The 11303-nt window shown below is 41.2% G+C and overlaps 1 protein-coding gene across 1 annotated transcript in view; it reads left to right on the top strand.

Moving 5' to 3' along the window:
* Positions 1-896: 896 nt before the first annotated feature.
* The window catches only part of NLK (nemo like kinase), a 143581-nt gene continuing 133174 nt past the window's right edge, over positions 897-11303 (top strand). Inside the window, exon 1 of the mRNA XM_019731400.2 lies at positions 897-2503. Within this exon, the coding sequence (XP_019586959.1) occupies positions 2046-2503 (458 nt within the window). The 5' untranslated portion in view covers positions 897-2045. The remainder of the gene's footprint in view (positions 2504-11303) is intronic.

The raw sequence follows: 11303 nt of genomic DNA, 5'->3' as shown, positions 1-11303 counted from the left end.
AGGGTGGAGTTGTGAATGCTGGAGATAATGCTTCTTTGTGCCAAGATAAGGATTAGCCATGGAGCACCAGCTATAGGTTATGAACTGTTAATCTACTGAGTTTCTCCTGTGACTGTCGTGTTGAGTAACCTTGGACCTTGAGTTTCTGTAGCTTGACATCCCTCTTTGCTCCCCCCTGTTTCTCCACATCTTACGCCTTTAAAAGGGATACTACGGTAGAGGGTTCCCATCAATGGACTAGCGCAGATTTAGACTCCGCCTTCTTCGTCTTTGTCCCGCCCCCTTTTCTTTAGACCACACCCCTTTCACTTAGGCCCGCCCCCTGAAGAGGTCGTCGCTGATATGACAGCGAATTCTCCACAATCCTGACCTATAGGAGATGTGAAAGGTGGGACTGAGGTCAATCTTTTCTTCCATTTGTCAAATCAAGTGTCTATCTGGCCCCAGTCCCAGCCCATTTCATCTTCAAGCCAAGGATTGGTTGCTCTGTTAGTGGTCCCCAGCTCATTATTGGTTCTTTCATTCCACCCTCTCTTCCAGCTCTTGCAGGCGGGATCAGGACGCAGCTTCCTGCGCCTGCCAAAAAAATAAAAGAAGAAAAAAGAAAAGAGGAGAGAGGCGAAAGAAAATGTCACGGAGATCTTTGGTTTTTAATTCGCTTTTAGCCTTGTCGGTCAGGCCGAACTCTGCCTTTTGATTGGTCTTTCTATCTGCCCATCCTGGATCGGGGGCGGGATTTCCCCAGGAGACCTACACCTTGTTGCCACTGGCCGAACAGTGCGCCTGTCTGAAGCTCCTGGCCCTGGATTGGAGGCGGACGCGGACAGGTGGGCGTGGATTGGCTAGGGCAGCCGGTCAGTGTGAGGCGGGGGCGGGGCCTTGGCGGCTGGTTGCGCGTGTCCGCCGCTGGCTCCGCTCTATCCGGCTTTGCTAGGGGAGGTGAGTCCGGCCGCGGCGGTACCGGCGGCTGAGGAGGCGGCGGCTGAGGAGAAAGCGGCCGCAGCGACTAAGGAGAAAGCGGCCGCGGGACGGAAGCCGGGTGGGGGGGAGGGGGGGAGACGGAGCAGCCTTGAGCCCTACGGGGGCCGTCGTGCGGGGGGACCCACCCGCTCTCCCCCCCAACCCTTCAAGCAGAAGCAGCCGGCGGCGGCGGGGGTAGGAGTCAGCCCGCTTCCGACTGCACCCCGCCCGCCTCCCGGGGGCTGCTATTCTTTGGCCCCGGGACCCCAACCTCATCCCGGGGCGGTTCCCTCTGTCTGAGCGTCCGAGTGCTGCCCACCTCTCTTTCATTCCTCTCTGCACCTCCTTACCTTCACTTTGCCCCGGTTCTCTTTCTCCTCTCTGCCCTGCCCTGCCGCCTCCTCTGCTCACTCTGTCCCTTCTGCCTCCTTCCTTGGCTCTTTTCTGTTCAGGAAAGTTTAGTACCCCCAGTCCAATCAGGTCAACCTGACTAGGAGTAGGGGGAGATGTAGGGAGGCCTGAGAGTTCGAGGGGGGGGAAGCTGATTTCCCTGGAAATTTCCCCTCAGCTCTTTCATTCGGGGTGGTTGGAATTTTTTTAAATTGTATTTTTGAGGAGGTGGTAGTGTTTAAAAAAGGATGTGGGAATGGAAGGGGTAGATGAGTCAACCCTCTTACAAGATTCCAAGGGTGGTGTGTTACCTGATCCTTTTCGTGTGTGGAGTTCAGGGGGTCCGGAGGTTTGGCCTTTATTCCCACATTCGAAATTGGAACCGCCCCCAAATTAAGGATGGAGTTTTAGTACCCACTTGTGGCAGGAAACCTGGGGGGAAGGGGTCCCTTTTTCCTTTTTCTTTTTTCTTTTTTGTTTTCTTTTGTTTTTTTGGTAACCCACACCCTTCCACACACGCTCACCCCAAATTTCAACACCAAGATCCTCTTACTTACTTGGATTGACTGATGAAGACGTAAGGCCAGTTACGCTCCATGTTTTTGGAGGTGGAGTGAGTGGTTTTTCTTCATTTTTAAATGGCCAAATGACAGCTTGACCCAGTTTGCTTTCCAATCAAAGAGCATTTTTTTTGAATGTCTCTTTGTGGCGCAAGAGCCAACGCAAAAATGATGGCGGCTTACAATGGCGGTACATCTGCAGCAGCAGCAGGTCACCACCACCACCATCACCACCACCTTCCACACCTCCCTCCTCCTCACCTGCACCACCACCACCACCCGCAACACCATCTTCATCCGGGGTCGGCTGCTGCTGTACACCCTGTACAGCAGCATACTTCTTCGGCAGCTGCGGCAGCCGCAGCAGCGGCCGCAGCTGCAGCCATGTTAAACCCTGGGCAGCAACAGCCATATTTCCCATCACCGGCACCGGGTCAGGCTCCTGGACCAGCTGCAGCAGCCCCAGCTCAGGTACAGGCTGCCGCAGCTGCTACAGTTAAGGCGCACCATCATCAGCACTCGCATCATCCACAACAGCAGCTGGATGTTGAGCCGGATAGACCAATTGGATATGGAGCCTTTGGTGTTGTCTGGTGAGTATCAGAAGAGAGACACAACTTGTCATGGTTTCCTCTCGTGGTGGTGATTGGGTGAGTCATCTCATGGTTTTCTCCAGGTTGACCAAAGTGGAGCAAGCTTCTCCACTTCACTGTAGGAAGACACGCTCACTGACGTGGGAAAGTGCATTGGCTATGTAGCCTTATGCTTTTGAGTCATGACAAATTTTGGTGGAGAACCCTCTGATGAGTAACATACATAAGTTTGCTGTCTACCAAACTTTTTGTTTAGAACCTAAGCAAGCCACTAAATGTGGGATCGATAGTTGAATGTGTAAAATGCTTATTCCTGCAAAGACCTTGGTCATCTCTCCTGTATGATTTGGTTTGAATCAGTTGCCCAGTTGCAGCAAATGTCACCACTGACCCAAACTCAGTTCCTTTCATTCATCTTGCCACGCGGATGTACTTTGCACAACTACTTGGCTATCCTTTCTGTCTTTTCAGTCCCTGATTTGTGATCTTTATCCTCAGAAAGAAGATAGGGTTCATAGTTGAACCAGTTAAGTCATTTCTTGAGTGGTTTATTTTAAATTATAAAGTTACAATTGGGAAGTATGTAGCTTTAGCCTTTTGATAAGAATGCATTAAATATAGCATCACACATGAGTACCACAAATGAGGTCAGTAGACTGTAGCTATGCAGTGGCCCACATTTGGTGTAATGTTTTAGTGTCATTTAGTGCCTCTTTAGTTCCTGTTATCCCTTGGTTGCTGTAGTAGGAAGTATATTAATACTTTTTAAACATGAAATTCCTCTGTCTTTACTAATGCTATGGTATTTTTGAAAGTCTAAGAGCTTCTTAAATGCAACATTTTGTCTATTTACCCTTTGTAGGAAGGTTAGTAGTGTATAATAAAATGTATTTATCATTGTAGGATTCTATTCCTATCAAAACTAGAGTGAACTGAGTTTTTCCCCCAAGGATTAAGTATTCTGGTGTGGCTAGATGAATTGATGTTTTGAGTGTGTTCAAAAATAGATTCTTGCTAATGGCTAGAAAAGCCCCCATCACCACAGGAAAAAGAACGAACTCTTTGGAACTAGCCTGGTAAATGTTTCCTTTCGTCACTGTTTTTCAGGCTATAAGTGATGAGTATCATTTTTGCATTACATTTGACCATCTTTATATATATTTCAGATTTTACTATCTAGGCTACTAAGTGATCTGATTTTTTTTTTTTTGAACTAGTAGAGTCCAGTGTTTGCCCAGGTAGCTCTTTCAGGAGGTTGCTGCTTTAGTGCTCCCTTCTCCAAGGTGAGTGGGATGGTTGGTGGGAAAGAGTATAGCCGGTAATGGTGCCTCTTTAGTCACTCTGCTCAGGGACCTGCCTGTTCTTGCCTCCCTCTCCTTCCTTCCATGGCCTATCCTCAGGGATTGCACTGTGAACTTCCATCTCCTGCCTGACCCTTGAGGATTTCAAAGCTTGGGGGAGGGTGATGAGGGTGGGGTGAGTGGACAGGAAAAATTTTGTTCCTTGCTTTAAAATTTATCACTGATTTACTGAGAATGTATGTGGATTTTCTGAGACCTGGATGCTCTTTCATTCTAGTACTTTGTGTACAATGCTAAGAACTAGAGATACTGACGGGGAAATAGGTTGCAGCATTCTTGATTATAAAGGTGTTACCTATATATCTATCAAATGGTGATGTGATTTGTAGAAGTCTTAACTTTAAGTTGGTGCTAAGGGAAAAGTTTTTATTTTTAAAGGGGAGGGAGGTGAGGAACTGGAGTGCTGAAATATCTCCCACAATGAACGTTCTGGTAGTGGGTATTCTGAATTACTGATACATGAAAATCCGAATGTGTTTGATTTGAATTCACTCTAGATTCGCTGATTGCCCCCTTCTACCGCCTATGGAGTTCATTCCATGTACTTGAAGTACCTCCTTCTGAGCACCATCTTCTATTGTAATACACCAGTTTTGTGTTTGCCTATTTCACTGACTACATTTGTAAGCCCCTTGAGGGTAAGGTCTGCTAGAGTACTTTTTCTCCCCAGCACTTAGCACAGTGCTGCGGCACCTTTGCTGCTTGGTTACTTGATCTGGTCAGGTCCTTCTTTGTTCTTTAGCCAGATTTTTCTAGTTAGCTGCATTGTTTTTATCAGCTGTTACAGGTGAAATACAATTTGGTATGAAAAAAAGGGAAGAGTTCCAGGTGTGTGTTTTAGTATGTAAATGCTTTTCTATTTTTATATTTACACATTGATGACTTGCTGTCTGAATTGCTTATTGTATTTGGAATATAACCGCTGTGACCTGATTAAGATTATTAAAACTAGAGATTTGAACACCAAACCAGTGTGAATTGCACTCGTATTCTGAAACCCAAGCTAAAGATATTAAGTGATGCTTTTTACCCTTTAACTAACTCTACCAGAATTTTTCTCTTTAATTTAGGAAGCACCCAGTAGAAACAATTATTTTCTAAAATGATTAAAATGGAACATAAAAATACTCTTCCAGTGATGCATCATTTGATTCAAAGCACCATATACCTATTTGGACATTGTAAGATTCACTTAGATTCAAATATATTTAATGCATTTTGCAAGTATTTTTCTTTGGCATAGCATAGGAAACTATCTCTGCTCTCATGTCTTTTTATGTATATGCACCCAGTGGCACTGATGGCAAAAAACGTTGCATGTAATCTTGAGGAATATTGTTGTTCCTCCATGTAGACAAGGAGAGAAGTGATGTAGCATTTTACCATTCCGATTTATCACGGAGCAATTTAGTCTACCAGGCTTGATTTCTCTCTGCTGAATTTAACTAGTGGAATAACTTATCAGTATCGGGCAGTTGTGTAAAAGTAGTGAATTACCTATTAGCTTGCTGGTAAAGATGGTGCTTTGACAGTTCAATTAAGGTTTCATTAACAACTGTCTGCTGTTTTTTTATCTCAAAGTAAGGGTTCCAGTTTACCTGGTAATATGATCATGGGGTAGCCTGAATAGCATTGCCAATGATAGAGTATTGTTGATGGATTATCAAAGCATCATATATAATTTGACCTTCTTTATCAGATTGTTAAAATTTCCAAATGCCCACATGGTCATTTTCATAATGCAAAACCAAAACACAAAACAACCCACAAACAGAAACCTCAGTCATTTGGTGAGCATATTATAAATACCTTTTTGTCTGTAGTTCTTCTTTGCTAGAAGAAAGTGAGTATGTTGTGTTTAAAAATGTGACAACTCTGGGACAGAGTATTACAGTATAAGGCTTCAGGGTCTTATGAAGTGTATACTTTTGAGAGTTGGAGGAAGTTGACCACATAAGAGAGGTTTGAGGACTGCTAAATCCAGGCAGTTTTGACATTGGCAACCTGAAATATCATAGATTGAATTAATGGCACATATTGCCACCTTGATAAAAGTGAGTTTTGGAAAAGCTTCTACTTTATAAAATTAGTGTTTTGGTTTTTTACTTACCTGATTCATTGAAAGATAAAGATCCTGGAAGTTGGTCTGGTGCCTTTATACTCCCAAATTGGAGAACTTTGAATTTTATTCTAACACCTTCAGCAGGTTACTTTCATTTAAGTCTTTCACAACTGAAGCATCACTGTAGTGATACTTACTTTATGTGTGATCTTGATAAATTGTTGAACCTCTCTATTCCTCTTCTATAAAGTGAGGAGTGTGATAATACCTATCTCAGAGGATTGGCATGAGGATTAAATGAGGTAATCCTTGTGAACCAATGGCTACACTGTCTAGCACACAGTATTTACTCAATAAACGTTAGCTGTTTTTATTGTAGTTATTGTTGGTAGAAAATCAAACTGTTGTATTAATGTGTATAGAAGTGATTTCATGTATAGTGAGATTTACCAGGTGAAATCAACCTGCAGACTAGTTTTGGAGGCGTGACTTTAAATATCATCGTGTCCACGTAGTTGTGCTAGACGCCAGGGAGATCAGGAAGGTTGGATTTAGAGTTGGGGGGAAAAAATATTCTGTCCTCGTCTCTCAAGTAAAAAAACAAACACATAAAAAATGTATAATATACGTGTTTGTGTGGACCTGGTAGGTGTTCTCGTCAGGTCATCTACACTGTTTTAGAAAGTATTACGGATTTACGTACTGGAAAGGAAATTTTTTTCTACTCAGAATGTAACAAGTGAGAGACATCCTTATTGTCAAAGTTCAGCTGTACTGGAAATTTATTCTACTTGTGTTTGGATGAAAAAGTGTGAATTGCTAAACAAGATCCCAGTGAGGTGGGGAAATGTGTGATTTAATGAAAAATTATTCAGTGTAAATTCTTATGCACGGCAAAGATTGTCTAGCTTGCTCATCTGATGAAAATTAGAGGCATCATTTTTTTTCTGATGTTTTCTCTGGTCCTCTTATTCCTCAAATAGCGAACTATAATTTGGAAAAATGGGGAATGCTTTTGGGATATGTTTGGGGAAAATCCTGGAGTTAGTTGCATCAGAAAGTGTAGCATGCTAAAGTGTATTGTTATTAACTGTGTTTTGCAGTTTGCAGGTTAAGAATTTGTAGTATTGAGAAGTTTCTCTATTGGCCAAGATTAACAGCCACAGCTGGATTCTTGGGGGTTGGGGGTGTCTGCTATGTGAAAAGAGCTTTGAAGAGGCAGAGCCTGCACCATAAAAAGGAAATGATTGCTCTTCTAGACATAACAGAGCATTCGTGTGAAACTAGAAATGTGGAAATCTATATTGTTAATTTTAACTACAAACAAATGTACTTTTAGAAACTTCAGGTTTATGGTCAAGAAAGCAAAGAGAGTTAGAGAATAAAAGTAAACAATCTAATGATATTGAGCAGGTTTCTTGGTGACAGAAACTTAGTTGCCAGTGTCAAAATTGCCTGGGTTTAGCAGTCCTCAAACCTCTCTCTCATGTGGTCAGCTTCCTCCAACTCTCAAAAGTATACATTTCAGAATACTGGAAGTCATTTTGTACTTAGGCTCCTGTCAAGATTACCCAAATAATATTCAAAAACCAAAAATGAAACAAAACCACAACAAAAATGCATTTTATTCTTGGGGATAAATTTCATGTTATGCTATTGAATATCAGCTTAGAAGAAGAAAAACAAATATTTTTTATTTAAAAAAAAGACATTTCAGAAAGAATTGCGTTTTCAAGTAAGCTAAAACAACAGTATGCCTCAGAATTACATGCAGCTTTTTTAGCCATCAATTAGTACCACTGGTGCACGTCCTGAAAAAGAAATAAGGGCAGATAGGGTTCCCTTTCAATATGCTATGCTGGGAAAAGAATATTTGCAAAATGCATTAACTGAATATATGTTTGAATCTAAGTTCTGGGGTTTTAGCCTCAAGACATGGACAACTATAGAAATGTTCCTTGATATAAGGCCATTCTCTAACGGAGTACTGGAATATTTCATTATCTTCACAACTTGGAGCATTAGCGTTTTCACTGACTTTCTATATTGTGGAGTGGCTATTCTTGGTGATTTTTATTAGATTTGTTGATGTATGTCCTCGCAGTTCAAGAATCTACTGTTTATATACTATATGTTTCCCTAATATGCTGATTTGAGATCTTTGGTGGAAATTGTCAAAGGCAAAGAAACTTTTCCATTTGTCATCCAACCAAACAGAAAGAAGCCATTGGGTAGAGGCTCTTTCATTATAAGGTTATAGTTGGGTTTTACTTAAAATTCCCTGTGCATCCATAATACTCCAGTGAATTATTTGTTGATTGGGTCATCTAGTGTAGATCAACAGTGATTTCTTAACTAACGCAATATAGCATGTCAGTTTGACCCTGTAGTTGCTTGGGGGCAACACAGAATGCCTGAGGCAACTGTCAGTATGCATGTGACAAGTCATTGTAGAGCTTGTCTGTAGTTTTAAGGTACCTAACATTAGGAAAAATTCTGGCACTCTGGCATTAGGAACAGATGACTTCTAAGGAAACTATTGAGTTGAACCTGAACAGTTAATTGTAATGGTGTGAGTAGAGGGATGTCTGACGTTGATCATGATTGGTGCTCTTTACCTAAACCCAGTTTCATATCTGTGTTTTGAATTAATTTGGCCAATTGAATCATGTCTATTATCAGACGGTAGAAGGTTTTGACATTGTTGGAACTCACTAATCAGTGTATTTTTATTGTCATCCTGCTACTGACCAGCACTATTGTAAACACTAATGAGGATATTTAGTTCTATAAATAATTTTGCAAACCTCTATCAAGCTTCTGCTGTTATCTGTACTGTTCTTGGTACTGGAATACGGAGATGTTTAAGTCATGATGTTGCCCAGGAGGAGCTTACAGTTAAGTAAACAGTATGAAAAATAATACATCCTCGCTCTCAGGGAGAATTGATGGAGAATTGAAACTAAATTTTGAAACCATTAAATAAAAAAATGTAAAGATATATTATTTTCCCTTGTTCTTACAATACTCATTTATTGTGTGTGTGGACTTATTTCCCAGGCACTGTGCTGGATGATAGGAATTTAAAGGATATTATGACCCATTGGGAGAGAAAGAAATTTGTAAATGGATAATTATCATGCATTGACATAAAGGCAGCAATAGAGATATTTCCTGGATATTACAGGAACATAGAGGAGGGATTTCTGTGGAAGGTATAGATGCTTCCGAGAAGAGGTAATATCTCAACAGAGTTTTAAGAATGGGAGTCAAAGAATGGGGAGGGGCATTCTGGGTGGATGGGCCTATATGCAGGAGACTCCGGGGCTGGAGTTGCCAAAACATAAAGTGCAGTGCGATCGGAGCTAAGGATGGGGATACAAGCTACAGCCAGATCCTGAAGAAGCTGGAATGTCCCGCTGACAAGTTGCGTTGCCATTGGTACTTGGGAGAGGAGTGAAAAACACCTCTTACTCTTTTTATGAATAAAGCACATACATAGATACACAGTGTATCTATGGTATTAAAATTTCATGGGGGGATGATGGGGGAAAAAATGGTTAAAAAACACTCCTTTGTCGTGGTGGGGGTGGGGGTGATAATGAAAAAGGTTGAGACACTGGGAATGGCAACCCCTGAAAGTATTTGAGTAAGAGAAAGAATTGTTCAGATTGATTTTCTTTTTTAAAATATGTAAATAGAAGAATAGAAGTAGTTGAAGTCTGAGCCTCAGGGAATGTTCTCAGTTGTAGATGGAAGAAATTATTGTAGGCGAAACAAAAGGGCAGTCAGAAAAATGTGTTCATGGTGATTGACAACTCAGGCATGGCAGGAGATGGGAAGATGGGAGTGATTTTTGGTGCAGATAAAGGCAAAGAAAATGAAGGTGGAGAAAAGGCCACTGATGCGACAACATGGATGGACCTGGAGGGTATTATGCTAAGTGAATAAGTCAGACTGAGAAAGACAAGCGCCATATGCTTATATGTGGACTCTAAAGAGCAAAATAAATGAGCAAACAAAATAAAAACAGACTCATAGATACTGAGAAGAAAGTGATGGTGGGGGGGCGGGGTTAGGGAGCTGGATGAAAAAGATGAAGGGATTAAGAAATACACATTGGTAGTTACAACATAGCCATGGGGATGTGAAGTTACAGCATAGATAATATAATCAATAATGTTGCAATAACTATTAATATGTATAGTGCCAGGTGGGTACTAGACTAATCTTAGGAAATCACTGCATAAATTATATAAATGATTAACCACTATGCTGTACACCTGAAATTAATATAAAATAATACTGAATGTCAACTGTAACTGAAAAAAGAAATACTTTTAAAAAAAGACCATTGAATTTAGCAAGTAGATCATTGATGGCATTTGAGAGAATGATTGTGTGTATGTATACGTATATGTTTGATTCTAAAGAATATCTTCAACAGAGGTTGGATAGCTTCTAGAATTGTTTAAAGGAAAAATGAGATAAATGTAACCCTGTTGCAGTGTGGTGACTTGACCTTATTGAACAGAACAGTTCTAGAGTCTCTTTGGGCCTTTATTGGGTTGTATGCTTATTTCTGAACCAGTCACTGTCAGTGGAGATAGGATTACTTTTGGTCTACCCCTGGACCTGGAGATGGACAGCCTGTTATAAGTGGGAGGGATGAATTGCAGCAATGGATGCCGAGAGGGCAGGCAGTCATTAATGACCAAGAACGCATTCATCTAACTTACGTCAGACTCAGAAGAACTTGACCGGAGCGTTTATAGAGCAAACTGGAATAATATTCTTTGTAGAGAAGTTGTCCTGTCTGCCCTGAATTATTTGGAGTGGTTTCCTTTTCTATTCTGAAGCTTTGTTTGCCTAAAGTAGCAGAAGGTAAAATTGGTACCTGATCCTTGCCATGTTTGCTTTCCTTCCCAGTTAGATCAGCTATCCCCCATTGATTTCTTTTCTTTCCTCTCTCAGTGTTGTGGTTTTGTTATCTAGATAAAGTTCTCAGTCTTGTTTTCAATTTAAGTGGTATAGAGTTCAGTAATGTCAGGCAGCGAACTCCTTACAGGGGACTGGACAACACAGAAACTTTTGTTTATCCATTTCTTGACCTAAAATTCTTGCTCTGAGCTGCAGAGAAAAGGTGAAGGGAGACATTTGAACAAATAGATAAAATTAGTCATTTGACCCAGATTGTAGCTATTTTTTTTTTCCTCCGTCTGCTTGGATAAAAACCATCCTCAATTTACATAAGCAGGTGATTTTTCTTACATGCTAATTTTCTTAATGTACCATGGCAGAGAGCTGCAGATTTGCAAATTGTGTGAGTAAATTGAAATAAACCAGGTGACTATTTTACTTTATTATCTTACCAGTA

Source organism: Rhinolophus sinicus, linkage group LG15 (assembly GCF_036562045.2).
Source record: "Rhinolophus sinicus isolate RSC01 linkage group LG15, ASM3656204v1, whole genome shotgun sequence".
Lineage (NCBI taxonomy): Eukaryota > Metazoa > Chordata > Mammalia > Chiroptera > Rhinolophidae > Rhinolophus > Rhinolophus sinicus.
Note: the sequence above shows the minus strand (reverse complement) of the source record. Positions and strands in the feature narration are given on the sequence as shown.